This window comes from Colletotrichum siamense (assembly GCF_013390195.1).
Source record: "Colletotrichum siamense strain Cg363 chromosome Unknown KSG_Cg363_contig03, whole genome shotgun sequence".
Lineage (NCBI taxonomy): Eukaryota > Fungi > Ascomycota > Sordariomycetes > Glomerellales > Glomerellaceae > Colletotrichum > Colletotrichum siamense.
This window is the reverse complement of record NW_023501016.1, coordinates 6,992,329-7,017,878: the sequence shown is the minus strand read 5'-3', so window position 1 is coordinate 7,017,878 and position 25,550 is coordinate 6,992,329. Positions and strand designations below refer to the sequence as shown.

The 25,550-nt window shown below is 40.6% G+C and overlaps 2 protein-coding genes across 2 annotated transcripts; one reads left to right on the top strand and one right to left on the bottom strand.

Annotated features, from left to right (window-relative positions):
* Window positions 1–12,527: 12,527 nt before the first annotated feature.
* Window positions 12,528–14,399, top strand: iaaM (Tryptophan 2-monooxygenase; the record flags this gene model as incomplete). Its single annotated transcript, XM_036637703.1, has 1 exon — window positions 12,528–14,399. The coding sequence occupies one exon, from the start codon at window positions 12,528–12,530 to the stop codon at window positions 14,397–14,399; it is 1,872 nt and encodes a 623-aa protein (XP_036497363.1).
* Window positions 14,400–18,550: 4,151 nt separating this feature from the next.
* On the bottom strand, window positions 18,551–20,073 carry apm1 (AP-1 complex subunit mu-1; the record flags this gene model as incomplete). The annotated part of the gene is made up of 4 exons (XM_036637702.1): window positions 18,551–18,631; window positions 18,685–19,782; window positions 19,842–19,970; window positions 20,035–20,073. The coding sequence occupies 4 exons, from the start codon at window positions 20,071–20,073 to the stop codon at window positions 18,551–18,553; spliced, it is 1,347 nt and encodes a 448-aa protein (XP_036497400.1).
* Window positions 20,074–25,550: the final 5,477 nt, after the last annotated feature.

Here is a 25,550-nt window from a genome sequence, read left to right as displayed (position 1 = left end):
AGGTATTATATACTTATATATAAGTTTCTAAGGTGTTTTAATACTTCTAAAGCTATTATAGACCTTACTTAGGATATAGAATCACTATAGTAATATAAAGGGGAGACTTTATAAACTTAATATAATATTTATTAAGTATTTATTAGCTATTAATAATTAATAAGTATAGATATTTATAAGAGTTAAAGTTAATACTTTAGAGGTGTTATTATTAGTCTTATAGGACTAGCTAGCTAGTAGGGCACTATAGGCAGCAAATATTATATTATATTAACTATATTCATAGTGATATATATAAGGTTAACTGCGTTAGAAGCAGTAGCTGCAATCACAGCGTTAATTATAGAGGCTGGTGCCTTATATAATCGCTAATTATATAAGGCGCGCCTAGCTTAATTAACGCTATAATAGGCTGGCGTTACTAATACTAGCAACTTTCTCTTTTTATTAGTATTAATATAGTTAATAGTAACTATAGTATAATTCAAAAAGAAGTTATTAAATAATATATAACGTAAAAAGTAGTAATTACTAGTAATTACAGTAATTACCCTATAATTACTTATAACCCCTACTATAGTAGTTACTCTATAACTATTACTTAATCCTACCTCAGGCTAGCGTTAGTAATTAGTACTACTTAGGCTTATATAACCTATCCTTCTATCTATATTATTACTAAGTTTATATTAAGGAAGTATATAAAGTATTAATTAGGTTTTATTTTAGTAAAGGCGTTAGTAAGGTTATTATTACTATTAATTCAGTATATTTCGCATAGCTTATAGCGTTTATATAACTACTATAGAGCTATAATATTAATTATTAAATACTTCTCTTTTATAATACTTAGCTTAATAAGATACTTATATAGTAAGTATAAGTTAGTATAAATAATAATAGATATTAGAGGTAGGTTAAGCTATTTAGTAATTATTTAGAAGGTTATAAAAATAGTATAAGCTATATTAATGCTAGTAACTATACTATAAACTTTAGAAGCTAATATACTTTAAATAACTTACTTACTTTTTATTAAACTAAAATAGATAATATTACTATTAATTATAAATTTATTCTTATTAGAAAGGGTCTTATTAATAAGAATAATAGTAAAACTAAGCTGTAATATTAAGTTAGTATTATTAGTAAATAAGCTATTAATAAAGACGAAGAGTTTAGTAGTTAATAAGTTAATAGGTATAAATATTAACCCTCATACTAGTAAAGCTATCTACTACTATAGTTATACGTTAAAAGCCTTAATATTATTAAGTAAGAGGTCTTAATACTAAGCAGTAGTTAATAGATTATAGTATACCTTAAGCTAGCAGATTAACATAATATATACTCTATATATATATTATTTAATATATTATTTCTTAATAATATTAGGGGTAGTATTAGCGTTAATAAGGGTAAGCTTCTTATTTTAACTTTTTTAGTAGAGGATAATAGTTCCTAACTTATTAATACTAATAATACTGCTATTAAATATTAGTAGTTAGTTAATAGTAAGTTATTACTTAGCTTTTGCTATAAATAAGGCTTTAGTTAGAGCTTTATCCTTATAAGCTGAGAAACTAGTATTAGTAAGGCCTAAAGTATTATTAGTTTATATACTAATAACTATAAAGTTAAAGTTAATAGTAAAAGGGACTAAAAAGTAGAGATTATAGCTTAAAGTAACTATCTAGAGAACTTTTCTATAGTAATAGCTATATATAGCCTATTAGTAGGTGCCTACCTTAGTAATACTATAGAGTAGCTTAATAACTCTTATAATAATGCCTTCTAAGTATTAATTATAAATCTAAGTAAGTAAGTATATAAAGATTATTCTATTAAGCTTTATTACTAACTAAATATATATTTACATTATATTATAAAGCTAGAGGATCTTATTAAAAAATAATAACTATAAGGTGATAATAAGGATAAGGCGTTAGCTTATATACTAAATTATTAGAGATTATATTAAAATTACTTCCTTATTATTATTAATATATCTTTAGATAATAAAGTAGGACTTCTTATAAAGCTTATTAGTATTCTTACTTTTAATCTTATTAACTATTTATAATTAAAAGATATAGATATTTATATACTTAATAGGGTTATATATAACTATTTTAAAGACGCCTTAATTAATAAGTCCCTTAATTTTAGCTTTATTAGATTACTTAAAGAGGTAACTAGGTATATTAATCTTACCTACTTTATAGAGCTATATAGCTAGGTTAAAGTTAGTATATTCCTTATTAGTTATAAAGACTTTATTAGTAGTAAAGAACGTAGTAATAATATTAATATTATTAACCTCTAATATAAAGTTAACGCTAAAGGTAGGGTTAATATTAACTATCTTTACTATAAGTATCTATCTTTATAAACTTTAGTGTAGCTTACTTAGAGGTAGTTTTAAGCGTTCTTCTCCCTTATAAAGCTAGCTATATTAGTATAGTAGTAGTAATATTAGCGTTAGTAATCCTTCTTAGTTTTCTTTTATTAGTATTATTAATACCTTAGGAGTATTTAGTAGAAAGTTAGTATTAATAATATCTTTATTTAAGTTATTATAAAAAGGCTTAATATAGGTTAATTAAAACGTTTTTAGCTTATAAAGTAGGTTAAGTACATAATCCTCCCTATTAATAGAGAGAAGCTTATATAAGCTAGCTTAGCCCTTATTCTTACGCTATATAAGAATATCTAACTATAGTAAGAGGGCTAGTATTAATAATATACTTAGGCTATTATAGAGAATAAAGGTATTAGAGACTTAGTACTTAGTATATATATAGTAGAGTTTATTAGTAGCCTTTTATATAGCTTCTTAACGCTTAGTAATACCTAGAAATAGCGCTAAATCTTTAGTTATTTAAAGGTAGGTGCTAAAAATAAGTAAGGTTAAAATTAAACTATTAGGCTTAGTAGTATTATTAATAATCTTAATAGTTATCTATAAGGCTTACTTATAAGGGATAGAAAGGTCTTTAGTATAAATAATATTATAAGTATAGCGTAAGATAGTATAGTAATATTTAACCTTATTAATATTATAGTAAGCCTTAATAAAGACTTCTTTAATAGTAATTACTAAGGTGTAAGCAGTATACTTAAATTTATAGCTATAGAAGTTAGTACTAGTATTTATAGTAATAAAGTCTAGAGGGCCTTAGTATATATTAATTTAATATATATATAAAGCTTCTTAAGTATATTAAGCTAATAGATCTTTAAGGAAATAGGCTATATTAAAGCTAATAGTACTATTAATAATATAGAGTATTAGTTTATTACTATTAAGATATATAATATCTATAAAGATCTTATAGTTAAACTTATAGTTATTATAAAAAGTAAATTTAAACTTTTTAAATTAATTAGTATAGAGTTAATAGTACTAATAAACCTTAGTTAGATAAGTAAGAAGGTTTTTATTAACTTTATACTTAGCTTTAATAAGGATATATTAAAGTCTAATAACTAATAAGTAGCTAAAATAGTAATAAAGTTATTAAAGTTTAACCTTACTAAGGTAGTAATAAGTAATTAACTATTCTTATTAGAGAAGTATCTAAAGATACCTTTATTTATAGATAATTAGAACTTTAAGGTTTTTCTATTTTATAATATTATTAAAGTTATTAAATATAACTTCTATTTTATCTATATTATAAAGGTAGTATAAAAAGGATATATTTATTAGTATAACGTAGAAAGTAATAAAACTAAGTAGTATAAAGACTTTAATAGATCCTAATAAGTAAATAAAGTTATTAAGGCTAAATCTAATAGTAGCTACTTTTATAGTATTAACTTTAAGGTTTAGTATTAATTATTAAAGTATAAGGATTTAAAGTTAACTTACTGTTAAATATTTAGAGGTATTAATATTAAGTAGGATACTTTAGAAGATTATTAATTTATACTTTCTTTTAAGAGAGAACTATAAGGTATATTCTTTAAGCTTAACTATAATATATAGATCTTATTTAGTAATAGTATAAAAGGTAGTATTATTACTTAATATACTAGTAACTTTAAAGCTATTAAAAGTGATATTAGTAAAGTAAAGAGTAAGAAATTATTAATTTTTATTATTTAAGCTATCTAACTTATACTAGCTATCTTTAGTATTAAAGTTATTAATATTAAGAGTACTAAAGTAGTTTAATATATCCTTATTATAGCTATTAATAAGAAGGTTATTAATACTTTTAATACCTTTATATTATACTAGAAAGTAATTAAAAATAGGAGTAGAGGTATCCTTATTAATATATATTTACTTAAAGTAGTTAAAAGCTTTATAATAATCTTTAGTAAGGTACTTTATTAACTAATAGCTTATTTTGCTATAAATATAGCACTTCTTCTTAGATTTAGGAAGTATAAGTTAAAAGTAATATTAATTATAAGGTGTATATAAGTAATAGCTAAATTAAGAGCTATAGCTATAGCTATTATATTAGCAATTAGTTTAGTATTAATTATTAATAGGAGTAAGGTTTATTATAAAGTATTTATAAGCTTAGTTTTATATTATAATACTAATAGATAATTAAAGCTAGTTAGTAATACTCTTATAGTCCTTAGTAAGGCTTATAAAAGTATAGTTATACTTAAGTATACCTTAATAAGTATTAAGGACCTAATTATAAAAAGTATTATTAGAATAATAAATAGTAGAGAAAGTATACTAAATAGTAATAAGCTTATTAAAAACTATCTTAAAGTACTCTATTTTAATCTTATTAAAGTTCTTAAAAATTATATAGTTAAAAGTAATACTATACTACTTAGAGAGATATACTTAATAAAACTCTTTAATTTTAAAATAAGCTTTAACTTTAGTAACTAATCTAATAAGGTTAATAAGTATATTATTACTATAGAGCTTATTATAATAATAGTTAAATACCTTACTTTTAAGTATAATAGAGAAGATACTTAAGGTTTAAAACTAATTAATATTAGCTTTAATATAAGAGTCTTTAAAGATTAAAAGCTTAAAGTTAAGGATATTATATATATTACCCCTAAATTATATACTATTATTATATAACTTTATAAGATCTATAAGTTAATAAAGAAATAGCTAATTAAGTATAATAAGGTTAAGTATGTTACTTTTATTAAAGTTAATATTAGAGCTTCCTAAATAAGTAAAGATAGTTAACTAATAGGTTCTAATAAAGCTTAATCTATATTAAATTAGTCTAAAAAATAGAGCTATACGTAAAGAAGTATAGCTAAAAGATACTAATAGCTCTAGCTTAATACCTTTAATATTATTAAAGAAGTTAATATCCTTAATAGCTTTCTTAAAAGAGGGAAATTTAGCTATTTTATTATTAATATCCTTATTAAACTAATAATAGAAGTTTTAATAAAGGGTAATATAGATATTAAAAGTAATAGATTTACTATTTTATATAATATAAACCTTATTAGTAATAAAGAAGTCCTTAAATTCCTTTATAGTAGCCCTATTATAGTAGTTAAAAGTAGATTCTAATATATCTTTAAAATTAATAAAAGCTTAATTTTAGAGAGTAGAACTAGTAAAGCTATTAAGTTAATAACACTTTATATTAAATAAGAAGTATAAAGTTACCTAACTTTAAGTAGTAGTATCTAATTTTATATTAATATTACTAAACTTACTTTAAATACTATAGTTAATTATACTATAAACTCTAATAAGGATAGGAATAAAGTAATTATTAGCTAGAAGTACTAGAGGGGCTAAAAGAGCTAGAGGGTTACTTAAAAGGTTTCTTAGAGGAGCTGTAGTAGATAATTTAGATATAGTTAAAGAGGCTTAATAATAGTTATTTAAGAAGTTATATAAGTTATTAAAAGTATGGAGAAGTAGGTATTAATATTCCTAATAGAGTAAGGTATTAAGTTAAATTATAAGTAAGGATTACTATACTATAATTATAAAGAGCTTACTAAGTACTATAGTAGCTAAAGCTTATTTATCTAATAGATAATTTACTACTTTATTACTCTTATTTAACTTAATATAGCTTAATAGTAGTTAAAGATAGAGGTATAAGGGTTAAGAAGGATCTCTATAATAGACTAAGGGTTAGTTAACTATATAGAAAAGAATACTAAAGGTAAGTATTAATAAGAGGGTAGATAGGTTTAATAAGTAATATTATTAATAAAGTAATAAAGTTTTAAGGATAAGGAAATAGTATAGTAATATTATAGAAGAAGTAAAAGAGCTATATAATAGCGTTATAAAAGGAGTATAGGTTATTAAGGGTAAAAAATAGTAAAAAATTCTCTTATAGTTAGTAGTTAGTAGTTAGTATTTAGTAGTTAAATAATAGGAAAATCTTATAGTAAGGTATGCTGTATGCTATATATATAAGTAGTTATTATTAAATAGGCTTAAAGTAGCTATTTACTATTAATATTAACTTAGTAAAGAAGAAAGTAGTTAAAGGTTATTAAAAATAGAGTAATCTCTTATTTACTTATTTAGTGTAAAAACTCTACTTATAAGAGGTAGGAGGCTAAGTAAAGTAGTTAAGAGTGAGGTAGGTAGTTAACTTTACTATTAATTATAAGTTAATAGGTTAATATTAATATTAAAAGTTAAGCGTATAGTAGATGCTTTTTAAATAAGAAGTAAGAGTAATTATTAAGAGCATTCTAGGTAAAATAGACTATCTCTTAGGTTATATTATAACTACTTCTATTAAATATAAAATTAGAAGCTATAAAAGCTATTATTATAATCTTACTATTATTAATACTATAAGGAGATATTACTTAATCTTATTAATACTAGTAATATTAGTATTAATATACTTTTCTTAGAGATTAAAAGAGGGTAAGTTTAAAGTAGTTTAAGTAATATAAGCTATCTTTTCTTAAAGTTATAACTACCTTATTAGTATAAGTTAATTAATTAAGCGTTTCTAAGTAGAATAGATCTAAATAAATATTAATAAGACTACCTCTTCTAAAGCTTTACTAATCTATAGTTAATTAATATATTATATAGTAGTAACTATAAAGTTAACTACTAATTAGTATTAGTTTTATAGGACTAGCTAGCTAATAAGGCACTATAGGTAGTAAATATTATATTATATTAACTGTATTCGTAATAATATATATAAGGTTAACTGCGTTAGAGGTAGTAGCTGTAATTATAGCGTTAATCATAGAGGCTAGTGCCTTATGTAATTGCTAATTATATAAAGTGCGCCTAGCTTAATTAATGCTATAATAGGCTAGTGTTACTAATAGTTATAATTATAAGTATTTAAGCTATAAGTAAGTAGGGATATTATTAATTAATAGGGATTATAAAACTATTATTAAGCTTTACTAAAAGTATTAAAATACTTTTATAAGTTAAAATAGTTATTATAACTAACTCTTAATAAGTTAAGTAGCTATATAATTAATCTTAATATTAATAGGGGTATTAAAAAGCTTATATTAGTTTTTAAAATAATCTAAGAGATATTTTATACTTATTAGAACCTCTTAGAGTTAGCTATACTTATTACCCTTACTTTAGTTTTTATATTTTTTAGTTTATTTATAGAGTAGCTTAAATACTTTATATAACTCTATAAGGACTTATTAGTCTTTATTAATAAGGATATCCTTATTTAAGATATAATCTATATTATTAAGAAGACTTAGAGTATAAAGGATATAATTATTAATCTAGCTATATTTAAATAAAGCTTACTTAATTATATTATATATTAAGTTCTATTAAGTAGTATTACTTAATATTAGATTTAGCTTTTAGGATAACTCTTCTTATAGAGTAAAGTTAATATTATTATTAGTAGTTTTATTACTAATAGCTAAAAAGCTTTTAGATTATTATAATAATAATTTAATATACTTAATAATATTCTAGAACTTACTAATAAAACCTTTCTACTTCTAATAAGTTAGATTATCTTAAACTCTATTAGTATTAAGTAGATAGTTAGACTTCTCTTTAAATACTTTATTATTAATATTATAAATAATAATATAACTAATAAGGTTAAAGATATAGCTATAGTATTAAATTTAGTATTACTAAGTATTAGTTTCTATATATAAAGATAATAAAGAAAGAAAGAGAGTTTTAAAGTAAGTATTATTATTTATAGTATTATTAGATATAATAATACTAACTTAATTAATAAAGCTTTAGTCTATAAAAGTAGTATAAATAGTTATAGTAATATTCTTACTAGAGTAAGTATTAAGCTAATAGTAGAGAGCTAATAAATATTAGGTTTATTTCCCTAATTAGTTAATAAAATAGCTAAATATAGTAATAATAGTATATTAATTAGGGGAGGTCTATAGATTAAATAATATATAAACCTTTATAAGTATTTTCTATATCTTACTTCTAATCTATTCCTTCTTAGAGATATAGAAGTAATATAGTTAAACTTTCTAAAAGTCTTTTAACTAATATACTTAGTTATAGATATTATAATTAAAGAGATTAAGTAAGTACTATATATATTAGTTACTAAACGTTAAGAAAGAGTTATTAATATTAATAAAGAAGCTAATAGCTAGCTTTTTAATCTAAGAAATTTTATTATAAAGTATAATAATAAAAGTAGAGCGTTAGTATTTAGGGAGGTACTTATGTTAGCAGTCTAGTTAACCTATATAAGTAGGTATTGCAGTTCACTCTATACTTTTTTTTTCACAGTACTGAAACCTAATAGCAGCACTTTAACCTATGCCCAATCTTAATAAAGTAAACAAATAAATCTCAGTATAATTAGTTATTAACGCTCAGCTTAACTTATCCCTAGCTATACAGAAGAGGGCAGGCAGGTAGGCAGCAGAGCAGTAAAACGTACTAGCAAGAGCGTCGTTCACAACGTTACAAACGCGTTATTCGTAACACTCTCATTCGCAAGAACATTATTCACAATATCGCAAAGGCGTTATCTGTAACGCAGAATGCTAACAGCACTTACAGCTAATACAGCTAAAGCCTAGTAATAGCTTAAACCTACACTTAAGGGTGTAAACTTAATAGTATAACTCTTTATATAGCTAAAAGGGTTCTTATAGCTATAATATAAGAACTTAACTACTACTTTAAATAAGGCTTTAAGCCTGTTCCTTATATCCTCTTATATACGTAATAACCCTATATAATATCCTTCCCCCTTATTATACCTATATATAAGCTAAGTAAAGCTATGCTAGATAACTTAATCTATAAGACTAAAGTTAATAAAATTAAGGGCTCTAGGTATAATAACTTTCCCTATACTAATAAGAAGATTCTACTTAAATTCACCCTAAATTACCTACTTAAGATAGCTAATAAGGATAATATAATAGAGTTATATAGCTTTAAGGTTAATATAGAGATAGTTAAGGCTATTAATAGTAATTCTAATATATATAACTACCTCACAGACTTCTTTAAGATAGCTAAGGCGGCCTAAAAACTTAGTAAGTTAAGAAGGGTGAATCTAATATTAAGAGTATAGCTAATAGCAGTAGAGCTGTTAAGACTGCGTAGTAGGGCGGAAAATGTTATCTAGGTGTAGACGTCTAAATAGTAGAGGAGACTTTAATAGAAAATAGGCGTGGATTGAATATAGCGTAAAGGGTAGGTGTAGCTTAGAGGAGCCTTAAGAGATAGAGGAGACTAATAGAGATAGAGGTAGCTAGAGGAAGACAGTTAACTTAGCTTATTATAATAGTTAAAGTCAGAGGAGCGTGGAGGCGAAGATAATGTCTAAGTTTGAACTACCTATAGTTATATGACCTAAAGGTTGTTAGTAGAGGGCGAGGGGACTAGTCTAGCTTTCGCAGTTAATACTAGTCAAATTTCACAATACAAGGCTAGCAGCCCTTAGGGAGGTACTTATTATCTCTAGAATTATTATTAAATAGATACTTAATATAGAGGTATTCTTTATAAATATAGTAAGTAGATTTAAAGTATTTTTTAGTACTAAATATAGTAATAGCTTTTTATAACTCTCTAAAGGTATTAGCTTTATTATAATATTAGTAAACCTAATAAGTATTATTTAAATATATTATTAGTATATAAAAAAGTATAGTAGAAAGTAAGTAAGTAATAAATATACTTCTAATACTACTTAAGAGGATCTTATAGATAAAGATACCTTTATTCTTAATCTAAGAAGTATAGCTTTAACTACTTTTCCTTAAAATAGCTTCTATATTAATATAATACTACCTTTTCTAGATAGTATAAAGTAGGGTTTTAAGAGTAGTATATTTATTAAAGTTAGTAGTTAATATATTATTAGTAGTTAAAAAAGCTTAAATCTAAATAGTAATTCTTTAAAGAGTTACTTTATAGCTAATAAAGTAATTAATATATTAGTTATATACTAATAGAGGTATTATAATAGTAAGAGAGAAGTTAAAAAAAGTATTTAGAGGTATATAGAAGTAAAGCTTTAAGGTATAATAGTAGTAATAATAATAATAATAGTATTAGTAGTAATATTAAAAAGGGTTATTTTTAAGAGCTAATAAAAAGGTTAAAAATAAGCTTTTTTTAACCTTTAATAAGGAGATTAAAAATATATTAATTAAGTAGTATAGTAAAAAGTATATTTCTAGTACTTTTAGTACTTCTTAGTAGTAAAGCTAATACTATTAGGAAATACTTAGCCTTATTTTACTACTTATTAGTATAAAAATATTACTAAACTAATATTATTAACTACTTACTTTTTTTCTTTTTAGAAATATATTATAATAAGACCTAATAAGCTAGTAGTAAGTCTACTATATAAGAAATTATAAAAATATTAGTTTAAAACTAGCTTAAGTTATTAACTATAATATAAAAACTTAAAAAGTTATAACTTTAAGCTACTAAAAAAGAATATCTAGTTAACTTTTTTATTTTTTTATTAAATCTTTTAAAAATTCTAATTAGTTTAGAAGCTAGATTTTTATTTTTCTAAGTAATATTAATTTAATTAAAATAGTTAAACTAAAGGTATTATAAGTTTAGCTAATTAACTCTAAAAAAAGCCTCGTTTTAATTGGCTAATTGATTGATTTAATTGATTTGGCTTGATTGGGTAGCAGCGCTGCTTTTTAAGCTTGATAGTTGCATAACTGTAACGCGTAGACGGAACTTCATGTTCTCTGTCGTGCTCCCTGTCCCTGCCTTTCCCAGCCCTCTCCCTTGTGGACCACCTATTTAGAGCATTCTCCACTGAGGGATTGTTTCAACTTGGGATGGCTTTTAGCGTGGGGTGGAGGGGAATACAAGCGCGCAATGAGTTGGGATGAACTGTCATATTCGGAGTTTGTTAGAGTGGGGGTGAAGCGACGAATTGGGTAGGTTCCTGGCCGTTTGCCATGCGTCTTACCAGACCTCTCGCGGGCCGCTTGCCCCTATTCCTAAACCGACTCAATTTTCAATTTTTTCACATGCATAATTCTTCAACGTTGCATCGACAATGCCACCTCTATTCAAACAGCCATAAGGTATACAGCCACTTCTTAGAATGCGAGAAGGAACCGCTGCAGATCAGAGTCGTAAGTTGTGTCTCAATGGCGAGTTTAAGCTCTGTTCCAACCTGGCCTTACTTCATCTCCTATGCACAACCTGGTGTTTCTCTCAATTCAATGATCAACACATGCTGTTGGGCTGTACATCAGCCATCTCAATGACGTTCAAATGCTGACATTCGAATTTGCTACTATGCCAATGGAATCATCGATTATGCAAGGAACTTTAACGTGAACTCTCCAAGAGTGTGTCATATGCTCAACTACGCAAACCCCTTGTACTTTCAGATAATCCTGGATATGAGGAGGGCACCCCTCGCCATTTTAGAAAGGCACTCATCTGAGTTGAGAGCTTCTGTGCAGCATCGGCTGACTCGAAGCCAAATCCTACCTCAAAGAGCTCTCATCACTTCTCACCGGGTCCATGTAAGTGTTTGTTAACATCCGTTTGGGCTCTGCTCACGCAACAAGCATTTCTCGATGAGTGATCTTGTTCAAGAGTCGGTTCGTCACTGCGTTGTCACAAACTCTATTCGAAGCTCGAAATCCCTCGTACGACAAAACCTTGGAAATTCCGAGCGCCGTTGAGCAGAAAAATGACCAAGTCAGTGGAGACATGGTCGCCTTTCAAGGAAGTCCGCACGGCGCAAGGAAATTGGGCAGCCAAGGAGCAAGACGGATGCCCTCGCGCTGCAGGATTTTCTTCCGCGCCTGCGGCTTTCTGCCTTTGTGAGCACACTCGAGATGCATACCATTGTAACAATCCTACTAGGCAGAGTCGTATCCGGCGGCAAACTCGGCATCAAGATGATTGCGCTCACTGTTCTTCTTTTTTCTTGAGAACGTCGGGTTTCAACAACGACACAGCATCGATGTATAAGAGGTAGACATCTCCCTCTTCATCGAGAGAATCTTTTTGAAGACATCACGCTCACTCAGTCTCAGACCCTCTTTCAAAACCCACAGATAACACTTGATTCACTCTTTTCAAAATGATCCCCTCTTTCAACTACAAGAAGAACGCCGCCTACGCGCCTCTCACCGTCCGTGAGACTCCCTCCACCAACAAGAAGACCTCGTTTTCTCAGCTGGCCAAGAGACAATCAACCACTCCAACCGAGCAGAAAGCCCGCCCTCAGGCTTGGGTCGACACCCCTCAGCTGATCTACTCTGCTTGGCCTCAGGCTGCTGGCGACATTAACCAGCCCCTGGGCACGCTCCCCTCAGACTTCAAGATCGGTCTCGTCGGAGCGGGTATCACTAACGTGGTTCTCGCTTTCAACTTGGCCAAGGCTGGCGCCGATGTTACCTTGATCGAGGCGACTGATTCTGTTGGAGGTCGGCTCCGTTCCCTCCCAACTCCTGATGGGGTCAACGTCGCTGAGATGGGCGCCATGCGCTTCCCGCCCTCGGAGGACCTGCTCTACTACTACGCCAACGCCTTCAACTACACTTTCATTCAGAACTTCCCCGACCCTGGCAAGGTGCCTACCATTGTCTTTTACGAGAACAATGCCACTGACTGGGTTGACTCGAACACTCCCCCCTCTGGATTTGAGAAGGTCAACAACGGCTGGATCAAACTCATCTCTGGTGGCCTGACCAAGGGCGGTTCCTCTGCTCTGACGGCGGCCTCTAAGATGACCGAGTGGCTCAGCTCTTCAGATGCTACCACCCGAGCTCAGGCAGTCCCTGAGTGGCAGAAGTACCTGGATACCTTTGGAGACGACAGCTTCTATTCTGCTCTCCAGCGCATCTTTGGTGAGAACCACGAGTGGGACGTCCCAGGAGGCGAGGTCTGGACCGAGGATGACTTCACGCGCTTTGGAACGTTGGGCATTGGCTCTGGCGGCTTCGGTGCTGTGTACACCTCTGGCTTCAACTCCGTCTTCCGTCTCGTGGTCAACGGTCTTGAATCAGACCAGGCGGTCTTTGCGCAGAACACCACCAGCGGTCTCCAGCCAGCCGGCATCCGTGATCTCGCCACCACAATCTGGGACAAGGCCACAGAGCTTGGGGTCAAGACCAAGTTCTCTACTGTGGCTGAAGTTACAAGCGGTGGTGGAGACCCTCTGGGCGGACTTGCCGTCGGCGTCCGGGAGACCACGTCGTCTGGCACCACGGACACCGAGTATGACCTTGTCATCGTCGGAACCAGCAACAGGGCCATGACCTATGCTTTTACTCCAGTCTCGGAGACCACTGAAGACCCCATTCTTTCGAACGAAGTTCAGCGGGGTATCAACGACCTGCACATGACGGCTTCTTCCAAGCTGTTCATTCGCACAAAGAAGTTCTGGGAAAACCAGCCTGCTGGATTTCCTCGTGTTATTCTTTCGGACACCAACCTGCCCCAGACCTACACTCTCGACTATGGCCATCCCGACTACGGTATGGTCCTTGTCACCTATGCCTGGGAGGACCTTTCTCAGCAGATGATGGCCATCTCGGACCCTAAGGAGCTCCTGGCAGACCTCAAGACCCAAGTCGCCCGAATCATGCAGGAAACCGACTACGCCCAGTACGCCGACTACCTCACTCCCGTCACCGATGACGACCTCTACCTCATTCACTGGCCTCTTGATCGCTACTCCTACGGTGCCTTCTCCCTTGGACTGCCGGGACAGGACGACGATATCTCGGCCATGTTCTACGACTACGAGAAGTTCTCCATCAATAATCAGAGCTCTCGCGTCCTCATCAACAGCGACTGCACCTCCTTCCTTGGTGGATGGGTCGATGGCGGCTTGCAGCCTGCCCATAATACCCTCTCGGCCGTCTTTGAACAGTTTGGATCTTTGAACCCCTTGGCAGCTTCCTTGGCCCCGTCCGCTCTTCTGAACTCTTCTTTGTACCTGTACTGATCATCTTTTTCATGACCATGCTGAAATCCTCGATGTCTTTCCTTCTTCAACGACCTTTTGACTTCTACCACTCATCTTTTGGGACCGTATTTTGAATTAAATTCCATAGCTCAATGAGAAAATCTTGTTTTCCAGACCAACCACCTGCTTCGCGTGTAGCATTATAACCCCGTATTGGTATTGCCAGACAAAAAACATATTGCCAGCTTGCAATTTGTGGAATTGTGAATTTGAGTATAAATTGAGCAGGACTGAGTAAACTATCCAGTCTAGCTCTTTCCTTACTGCATGCTTACTCTCCCGAGGGAAGGATGTAGGCATACTTCTCCTGCACATACACAAAAGGGGCACACGTGGAGATCAACGGAAAGACCAACAAATAAGGCAGGAGATGACGGGCGCGGACCACCTCCTTCTCGACAGATGACCAGCGCTAAATATTGCCAAATTCAACGTCACACAAACAACCAACACCGAACTCCAGCCTCAACATCGTCTTTCGGGAGCAGTTTAGCTCCGCCGGAGCACCATCTGGCTGCAATCTCACTGTGACAACATGGAATAAACCGTACATTGTCTCCCAAAGACCGTCGGTAATGACAAGCTTGAAAGATCCGCGCATCTTCCGACTTGGTCATGGTCTGCTGTACGGCCGACCACATCAACGGCTCGAAGCCCAACGATGTCTGCCAAGCCCCGGACGAACCCCGCATCACTTCTGCCCGAACCAAGCACGACGGTCTTTTCCTCATTGGCTCTGGACTTTTATCGGTCAATGCATTGCAGACCGGTTTGGCTGACTGGCTGGAATGCAATCCATTTGGGCCTGTCACAGTCGATTGAGGCTTGCCAGCGGTTACCGATTTCCCGATTTCGTCCTGTGGTACCAAGGACAGCAATGTGTCGAAGTCATACACTGGACGACGGGCTCTGCAGGCGATATTCCGACAGCCTAGACTAAGATCTCCGCCGCCTATCAGACAGACGGGTAGAAGCAATCGTCGGCACTACCTCACCGAAGCTGCGCAATTAGGGCTTGAGAAATCAACACCCGACGACTGAGGTAGGTAAAGATGCACGTGTTGAGTTTTCTAACTACGGCGCTCGATTCTCGTCTGTGTTCTCCTCACTTATATGCCCACATTCCCAGGCCCAACCCAAGTTTGCTTCAACCCCTGTTTCTATCCAAGCCTGAGTACTTAATCCAAAAGAATCCACAGATCAACCGCATCGATTCAACGGCATCACAATGCTGCATCTTTCCCACGCAGTACGAGCCTCCACACCCACACGTTTGGGCTCAAATGAACAACGCCAATCACCTCCATGCATATGAAAAGGCTCCATCAAATGCCTGCCGGGGAGGTCCTGCCCAGCCGGCAGAGCACCCAGTTGGCTCGCATAGGGGGGCCAAAGTCAGAAGTTGCCAGACATCATGATTTGATTATCAAAGCCCAGGGTGTCTGTCAACCTCCCACTCTAGACAGCGTGGGCGTGGGGAACCGTCACACGAGCTGACCAATACCTTTTGGAAAGCCGTCTGGTCTGCGAATGGACTTTGCGGCTGCTTTGTCCCGCAACCAAGACGGTTGGCGGCAGTAACGTCATTGGTCAGAGTACTGAGACATCTCCCTTTGAGTCTACCATTGACTCATTGATAGGTAGTGCAGCAGGTTCGAGGTACCCAAGGAAATTCCGCAGCGCCGAGTATCCCGCTGTCGAAGGCTTTGACGACTGAAATCATCGCATTTCCGAGCTCCCGAGCAACGCTGCTACCTTCTCATTGGCCTGGGAAATAGAAGTCCAGCATGTGGAAGTGGGAGCCCGGTTTCCATTGGTTACCATTCATGCAAGTCATCTCCATGCTCCAGGTTCGAAAGAGGAAAACCCACACACTCTCTCCCAGCATGGGAGACAGCGCACCCCTGTGGCCAACTCAAGCTACTGCAATCAGTATCGACCATGACGACGTACTTGCAGAGAAACGTGGAGGTGCCGAACCTTGGATTTCACCAGATAACGACAGCCATGTCATTGAAGCTGTCTCCCCCATGCGGCAGCAATTGGCGGGATTATCGCAAACATTTATTCGTTGGGTTGAAGCGGCATAACTTCTGGAAAAGCCGAGCAGCCGCCAACGGCATTCCAGCATTGGTAATCGCATATGGCCTCGGAATGTAGTCGAGCTATCGACAAACCACCGGGCATCATGCAGTCATTCTTCACCGACACAACGTGGCGGCATGCAAGCCAAACAACATGTGACCACGGGGTGCCCGCCTCTGCTGTCATCGGAGACAACGAACAGTATCAGAGAAGCCATGATGATCTTCTGCAAAACAAGCATGTCTGCAGGGCGTCAACGCTGAAGAGTTGGGCTCGGATACTGCGTTGACCCTGAGCAGCCTCCAATCAGACGAAATACCGTCGAGGCGGTCGACGACGTTGCCCAAGCTGGCCTGAACGAGATATGCTAGGCTGTTGCTTTGGGCAAACGCAGCCTGTTTCGGGCCCTTAAGTGTGATGGTTGCATAAGAGGCGGAGGCAATCTTTCTCTGTCATTTCTGATCAGATCAGCCAACATATCACGTGGCAGTGGCGGCTGTCGAACGGCCCAAACTCAGCCCCAAGGGTCCATCCACACCTTCTCCTACATAGCTTGATCCAACGTACGAGAGTCTACAAACTATACTGCGACGAAGATGTCTTTTTTGTTACCGGTAGGACGCAAGCTCTGTTGGACAGATATTCCAAGGCTGACAACGACAGAGGTCCCATCGACAGGGCACAAAGAGCGAGAAGAGACCGAAGCCGAAAGAGAGCAGTAGCAAGAAGGGAAAAGCACCAGCCCAGACACAATTCAGCTTTGTCTTTGTCGTCAACGAACTGTCATTCACCGAAGAAGGAAATGGTACCGTTCCAAACGTAGATCGATGGGGGAACCCGCTTCCACCAAATACATCCCAAAGCTACGGATCTGAGACGCCCGGCAAGATATGGCGATACAGAAACGGATCCATCAGTCTAGCAGGCGAAGGTTTCAGTTGGTATCGTGAGAACCCCGGGCTGGAGGGAGCCATATGGGGTCCTGTGGACATGAGCACCGATGACGGGCAGAGGTACTGGGGTACCGGACCCCTCGAGGAACACAGCACATTTAGCGTCTTCAACTGTTGGCGTTTCCTCCCCTGCCTCTACGCAGACGTCGACGTGACGACTGTTGGAGAGATGGGTGTGGATAACCGTTGGTTTCCACTCGAGTTCTCTCGAGATAGTCATGATCCAGGGGCAACTCGTATCCATGGTTGCAGTGATACGTATCGGCACGTCGCGGGGCAGAACCCCTCATGGATACCCACCCTTCTGCCGCCGACCTACGCAGCTCTAGGTTCATCGGGTCCGAGATCGACAGGTCTAGGTGGCTGTTTACCGATCATACTTGCTTTGATCGCTCTCACCACAAGGCCAAGGCATGCGGACGACGCATTCAGTGGCGGTTTGTTCAATGGTCATTGCTGGGCAGGCCAACGGCATCATCGTGCCGGTAGGTTGTCTCGCGTTCCATAGGAATTCAAACCAGACGAGGCTAATATCAGAGATTGCCAGACCCTCCACCTACGGGCCCCGTTCGAGGAGTCCTGGTGCAGGTGTGTTGTGATCCGTTCAACCCTTACGGGTCAACCTTGGATGACATCGATAACTTCGAAGAGCATGGGAAATTGATCGTTGAGTGAACGAGGGTGGGAAATTGTTGGCGCGGGGAGATTCAGCATCGTTGCAAATACATCTATCACGACTTGATGACCTTTCTTTACTCAATATGGGTACACTCAACGGCAGTACACTCACATCCTAGGCGCACAGAGCGATTGGCGATTACCAAATCTGGGTTTCCATCTCAGGGTCATAGCATTCGCATTTCAGAACTTGATATATTTCATGCCTCCAACATCATGCGTCCCTCCTGTTCTATAGACTCCTGGTCATGGCGACCCTTTACTCAGGGTCCTTGCGTGAGCCTCCGACGTGTCTACCATCGTCCAGCAATCGAAGATGCATGACCCAATCCACCTTTTCGCTCAGTAAAATAGCTTGGGTTGTAATTAACGACCCCCTTTCCAAACCGCAAATCATATCCTCAACGTTGTGTCTTACACCGCGTCGGGCAGTCTCACGGCTATGTCTCCTGATTGAGTGATGTATCTGACCCATGGCAACGAGGGATATTGCAACTATGTATGGTTAGTTGCGTGCAATGGACGGAGGGGAATGGGAGTAAACGTACCTTGGGCTCTGTAATCTTGAGGTACCGCACTTGAATACCACTTGTCGTGAAATAGGGGATCTCAAACTTGACCTGGATCGGCCTCTTCGCGCCCTTGCCGGGAGCGCCAACACCACCCATACTGCCACCGAAACCACCAGTCATACCACCGCCGTGCTCGTCGTCGCCTCTGACAGATGGGAGACCGAGCTCTGCCCTCATCAAGAATTCCTTGTTGCCACCGAACTGTTTAATCTTCCACACAATGGCGCTCTGCTCAGGGGCATAGTGGACAGCACCGATGTTGGTCCTGAAGCGCGGGGTATCGGCGTCGTCGGGTACAGGAACGATAATTTCGACGTTGTTTGCCGTACTCCTCCGCTTGAACTGGGCCTTTGCCTTGAGCATGTACTCGATACGCGATCCGCTGTGGCTCTCGACAACACACTCGACCCAGATCAGGGGCTTGACCTGGGTGTTAAGGCGGTAGCTCATGAGCTCGAATTCGCCGTCGGGAGGGATAAAGGAGATTGTCCTGTCGTTCTCGAAACGTGAGAGGCGCACGCACTGGTGGAACTTGACGTCCTCCATCTCGATGGCCTTGCCGCGCGTCGTGCGGCCTGTCGTCTCAAACATGACCTTGTCATTGAGGCCGAGGCGCAGCTCGGGCATACCGGAGAGGTAGCACTTCATCTTGATCGCGCCGAGGATCTCGGACCGGAGGACGTTGCCGTTGGCGCTGACGAGCAGGTTCAGGGACTCGACGACGTCGAGGAAGACCTCGTTCTTGCGGTAGCGGATACCCTCGGAACGCCAAGAGACGGCGTTGGTAACGGCGATGGGCGGGCGGGCCTGGATCTCGAGCTTGTGCGACTCCTGGGTGATGTACTCCTGCAGGATCTTGGATTCCGTGGTCTGGGGGTAGCCGAAGTCCATCATCTCGTCGAGCAGTTCGTAGATGATGACAAAGTTGTCGCGGATGGATTCCTCCTCGAGGGCCTTGAAGTATTCTGTGAAGACTTCGACGATCTTGTGGAGGAAGAGGAGGATCTCGGCGGCGTTCGTGTTTCGTTTCGTGAGGGCGAGGAGGTAGAGGTTGTTGTGGCGGATGTAGAGATACTGGCGGTCCTTGGTCAGTCGAAATTCGGAAAGACTAGGCCGCGGGCATCTATACGTACGTTGATACCCTCGTGGGAGAAGCATGGAGGCACAGCCGATGATTCTTCTTCGGCTTCACTAAGAAGGATAGGGAACTTCTCGACAGCTGACATGGGAATGTCGCCGCGATAGTTTCGGGCAAGGAGGGTCTGTCGCACGTCTCGTCAGCATATTTTGGTCCATCAGCATGCAAGCCAGCTTCGCCATGCGCACCTTGCCCTTCAAGTCGAGAAAAAAGACGGCGGAAGCCATGGTGGGTGTGATGCCAAGGCGGGGGACGGATCGAGGGGCAGTCGCGGAGCGAGGCGGTGGATGTCAATTGGCACGCTGGCCAGACGAACTACGGCAGAAGAAAGACTCTTATCATGCAATTCGTTCAACGAAGCAGCTCGGCGATGTGTCAAGACGTTGGGAGAGGCAGTGGTTGGCAAGGTGTCATCAATTCGCGGGTCGTGTCGTGGTGACCGCGCGCAGGAAGCTGGCGACATTGAAACCACGATGTCTCCTTGGAAGGTACGGTGCACGGGCCATACAATGACAGCCTTACGTCCTGGGCAATAGGTGGCTGCTGTCGCTGAGGCGCGAATCTGTGGCGCCTCTCTGTGGCGTAGGCAGGCAGACAGAAGTCGGGCGGGTGCCTTAGGTAATCTTGCACAGGCAGTTGGGAGTGCTAGATCACGTGCTTTGACCGGACTGTGGGGCAGGCGGCTGGCCTACAACCCAAAATTTTCCTCACGGCCATTGCTTGTATCTTTCTTCTCTCCTTCACCGCGTCCATTAGACAGTGCAGCGCATTATTCAAACCACGATTGGACTGGCATTCTGCTGGGATCATTCGTGTCGTCGTTGATGTGATAACTGCGATTTCGAGACGCGTAGAGGAAAACTAATTGGTCCCATAAGAACTGCCCGCGTACCGCATTTCTTGCTTTCGGGCAAAAAATGCGACTGTTGCTTGGGCGGTGTCAGAGGGGCCAGACATACTACGCCGGAATTTTCGTATTCGCCTTCTTTTTGCCGCATATGTTTTCCCTTGACATGATTTGCCGACGACGAGGTGTTGCCTCTCTGCGACAGACAGCTGCCAGATGACCCGTCGCAAGAACCCAACCTGTACGGCCAGAAGTGTTCTATCACAAGCGCGGCTTCCATGCATGGAATGTCGGCCCTGCGGCTTTTCAGCCAGTTCCTGACGCCGAGGCTCACGAGCTGAAGGCTGGAGCTCCGCTGACAGGTGCCCTTCTGCCTTTTGGCTCGGAGCTAGCAGAAGGGTCCTGCTTGAGTTTCTGTGGCTGGCCTCTTGTGTAAGCCCTCATGCAATGTCCTCCTGACAGCCATAAGGCAAGGGGAAGGTTGCGGTGGGCGACGCCCGGCCCGCTGGCAGATCTTAGATGTTGGCTGCTGTCCATGTGTGTGTATGTGTGCCGCACTTTTTGCAGGAGTACTGCGGTATACTTCGATAGAGGCTGCCATGGGCATCACACCCCCCTCCCTCATCATCATTATTATCCAGCCATGCAGAGTTAGACGCCCCCCAATCTTGAGCCGGAGCCAACCTGCGAGTTTATCTCGTGAAAATCGGGAGGACGGGCAGTTTGGGAGCTCGTGCTCTGATGGGAAACGCGGCCGATCCACTTGTTCGGGTCTGAGATGTCATCACATGGCCAAAAATCGTGCCGGAAAACTTGTCAGGAATAGCGGGTAGCAGATGCGCCTGAGTCGCGCATTGCAGTCGAACAACCGAACGCTGAGCAGAAGCCGGATGGAGAGAGCGGCGGGATGAAGGCAGCAGGCAGGTGGCAGGCAGGCCTTGGAAATGGGGGAGTTTGTTTCCAAACACATGCAATACCAGGGACTCTTGGCAGAGGTGGTCGGGCACCTCGAGCAGGTCTTCTGCCATGACATGGCTCGTGGGAGAGTGCTGGCTCCGACCCCCGAGTTCCGTTGTCTCCGACGCTCCGCTGATGGTGGCCTCTTTCGAAGCCGGAGTGTGTCCGGATATGCATGTGCGTGCGTGTATCGTGTCTATCTGTATCGTGTGGTGCCAATCAGTTCCCCACACTTGTGATCTGGCAAGGAACCGCAGGGTCAGGTCAGGGCCGTCAGTGGTTCACGAGAAATAAGCCAGTGGCGGGCTCCCAGCGAAACCGAAGGCAATGGGTGGGTTGCGTGAAGGCGACTCTTGCTAGCGGAAGCCGGCGGAGATGGCATTTTGCGTTTGGGAGGAATAAGGTAGGCATGGAAAATCCATGGAAAATAGTCAGTGTTCGGGACGTCAGCGAGAACCGACTGGACCCTTGGGCGGATCTTGACAAAATTGCATGGTCAGTTGATGGTCATCTGGCCCCCCCTTTCTCCATTTCTCCAACTCCAAGTCTTTCGCACGTGATATTGCGTGTTGCGATCCGGTGTCGGTACGAGGGATCGGGACACAATAGCTGGGGGGGGGGGGGGGGGGGGGAGCATCAGACAGTCCAAGGGAACAATAGGGACGGGTGAAGGAAGACAAGGGGAACGATAAAAAGAAAAAAAAAAAGAAAAAAACATGAAAGTCAGGCTGTCTCCAAGTCTCAACATGGCGTGGGTGTCCCGTCTGGTTGATGGTCCTTCCGTCCATTTTTTACGCTTTCACATGGAAAGAAGGCGTCCGTGCCCGGGGTGACGTAGCGAGAGGCAAGAAACAGACCAATCAACAGACGCGCTGGCCTCTTTTGCGTCTGGGGCCGAATGCCGGCTGGGCGACCGTTGGTGTCCCGTGACGATTCACGGGGACAAGTGTTAGGCGCCGCTGTGGGTAATATATGGGAACACTAACAGCGCCATTGCTGCACATGCTAAGAGACTTGTTCATCCCGTCCAGTCAGATGCATGTGATGACGGCCCCAAAGAGGTCTGACACGTGCTTCCCCAACTTTGGCCCTGATCTTCTCTTCACCCCTGAGACCATGTACCAACCAGCCCGACCTGTGTCAGGGCACTCCCTCGAGGACGGGCAACGAGGTACTTCCCTGCGGTGCGCTGATAGCAGCGGTTGAAAAAAAATAATGGTAGGTAGGAGACTTGCAGAAGGATTCAAGCGATCAACAGCAGCAGCAAATGGGCATCGCCATTATTCCAAAGTTTTCCGCCCCTATTCTCCTGGTGGGCGCGCGTGCATGTGCCTTGAGGGGGCGTAGGTAAGCGGCTAGACACATTATTGTGTTGGCCGAGGAAGAAGCAAATAATTCATGCGTGTGGTCGACGCACAAAGATGCGGTCTGCAGCCGTCAGGCCAGAGGTGTCGGCGCATCGTGTCTGTGAGACTGAGACTGGGTGAGACTTTTGGAGACAGACGTTGGGCCACCAACGTGTCGCTCAGCGCTGCTGTTCAGCACTCAGCACCGCCCGCCCTAGGGAGTAATCATCTGTCAGCTGCAACGCGAGGCAAGGTTAGGTTTTGGGGAGGGGAGGGAAGGGGATGGGGGGTTTGCCGCTTGTCTGACGGATGGACTGGGGTTCTGAGTCCTGACAACAAGCTGACTCCCCGAGTTTGAATTTGTTTCTTGGTGTAACCGACTCCCACCCCAACGTCGTCGGCTATTTCTGCGACCTCGTCGGGCGAGCTTGTCATGTCACCTCAGTGGGCAGAAACAAACACTACCTAGGTAGGTAGGTACCTAGTAGGTAGGACGGCAGCCAGCCAGTGCCTCGGACCCTGCAGGCTCCCAGCGAGATGGACAGCTGCTGGTTCTGCTGTTGATGTTGTTGCTGCTGCCGCTGCTGCTGCACCAGCGATGCGGACGGGACGCAAGACTGCAAATGGAGGGCGGCTGACCTGTCCACAAAGGGGAACGTGGACGGGCAGTTGACAGTTGATTGGATGTGCTGGGGGCAGGTTTGGGGGGGATACGTCGGACCCCCATCACCGTCACTCGGAGGCTGTAAGTGCTGGAATGTGGGCATATGGAGGAGGTCGATCTGAGAGAGGGCAGGGTGCTGATGAATTCTCTGAGTCTGAGTCTGAGTCTGACTGGTTCCGCCCTCTGGAGGCGTGTTATCACCCCCACCGAGGATAGAGTGATGAATCAAACAGCTGGGCAGACGAGAGGCGGGCAGAATACCGGAAGAATGTCACCCTCATATGGGTGTTGCAGATGTTGCAGTCGTGTCGTGGGACTGAGATGGACTGCATACCAGAGAGGAGAGTTGGCCGTATCGTATCGTATCGTATTCATGCGTAAAATAGGCGACCTCGTCGTCGCTCGTGTCAAAACGAAAGAAGGAATTAGCGACTACGGTATCAAGCACCCACGCACCTACCTCAGAGTCGTGGTGTCGGGTGCCTTCTCATGCTCCCCGCCTCTTGCGTTGCAGTGCGGTCACTGGTGCAGTTGGTTCGTGTTGGGGCAGTCCCGTCCTAAAATGGCGCCTTCCCGGCAGCCGGTACCTTTAGTGCGTTGTTGGTGCCTACCCGGGACAGAAGGAAGGCAGGTGGTCCCACTATCGCGCCTGCCCTCGCTTTCGACTGCCCTGGGGGGGCACTTGCCTCGTTTTCCACGAGTGTGTCGTCGCGCCTGCTCCTGCTCCATATTCGCCGGGTTGGTGCACCTGGGCTGCGGCCGTTCCCCTCTGACCCCCGTCGCCTTCAAGGGCAATTCAATCAATCAATCAGTCAATCAACAGCAGGCCGAGGGCCAGGGCCGGGTTACCAGGTCAGATCCATCAGCTATCTATCAATCATCGAGTCAAACCGTCATCCCTCCCTTCTGTCGTGTTGGTCTCCTCTGCTTGTACATACATCGTGCAAGCCAGGACGGCACCGACCTTGTTTCCCGCCCGCGCGCGCCCACCACACACCACAGACCAGACACAACCGCAGGAACAGAGACCAGTCACCAGAGACACACCACCACCAGCAGCACACCCAGAGAGAGAGACAGGCCGACAGACAGGCAGACAGACAGACGGATACACCCATCATCGCCATCTCCGTCCCATCTGGACCTGGGGAAAGCATCAACACTACACCATAATCTAAACCAACGCCAACTGTTCACACGTCCCAAATCTGGCGCTACTCGACGGACGGACTCTTCCTTCCCACCCCCATCCCGACCACCACCACCACCACCAACCACCTCAGCCATCCCGAACCGTCCACACATCCCATCCATCCATCAAGGGCAAAAGACATCTCAAGCAAGCAACTAAGCAAGCATCCGCCATATTCGCCATCACACTCACATCGACAGTCGGGCTCCTCCAGACACCAGACAGACAGGAGGCTCCAGTTGTTCGGCGGCTGTACCCCGAAACCCCCCCCATCCATCTCCAGGTCCTGCCGCCCTCCCTTGTCCGCGTGGGAATCCCCTCCGTCGTGTGAATTATCCTTCGCCACTTCACCCAAACCGTACTACATGAACCTCTGTCGCGCCGCCCGCAGCCACCCTCACCCCTTCTTCTCTCCCTCGCTTCAAATCTGACCCGTCCCGCCGCTGCCCAATCTGCACACGCCCTCCACTCCACGTCGAAGCCAAAGCCTGTGTGTCTGCTGCAAGCACGTTGCAACTTTACCTCGAGGCCAGAAGGACGCAGCGAGCAAGAAAGAGGCTTGCGAAAAAAATTCCTCAACAATCTCAATCAAACCAAACGGCGCCGGGCAAGTCGCATCTCCACTCATGCCAGTCCAGAGTTGACCGCTGAGACACCCGCGCGCCGGTCTCGCTCCTGGTCCTCCTCCTCGGCCTGCC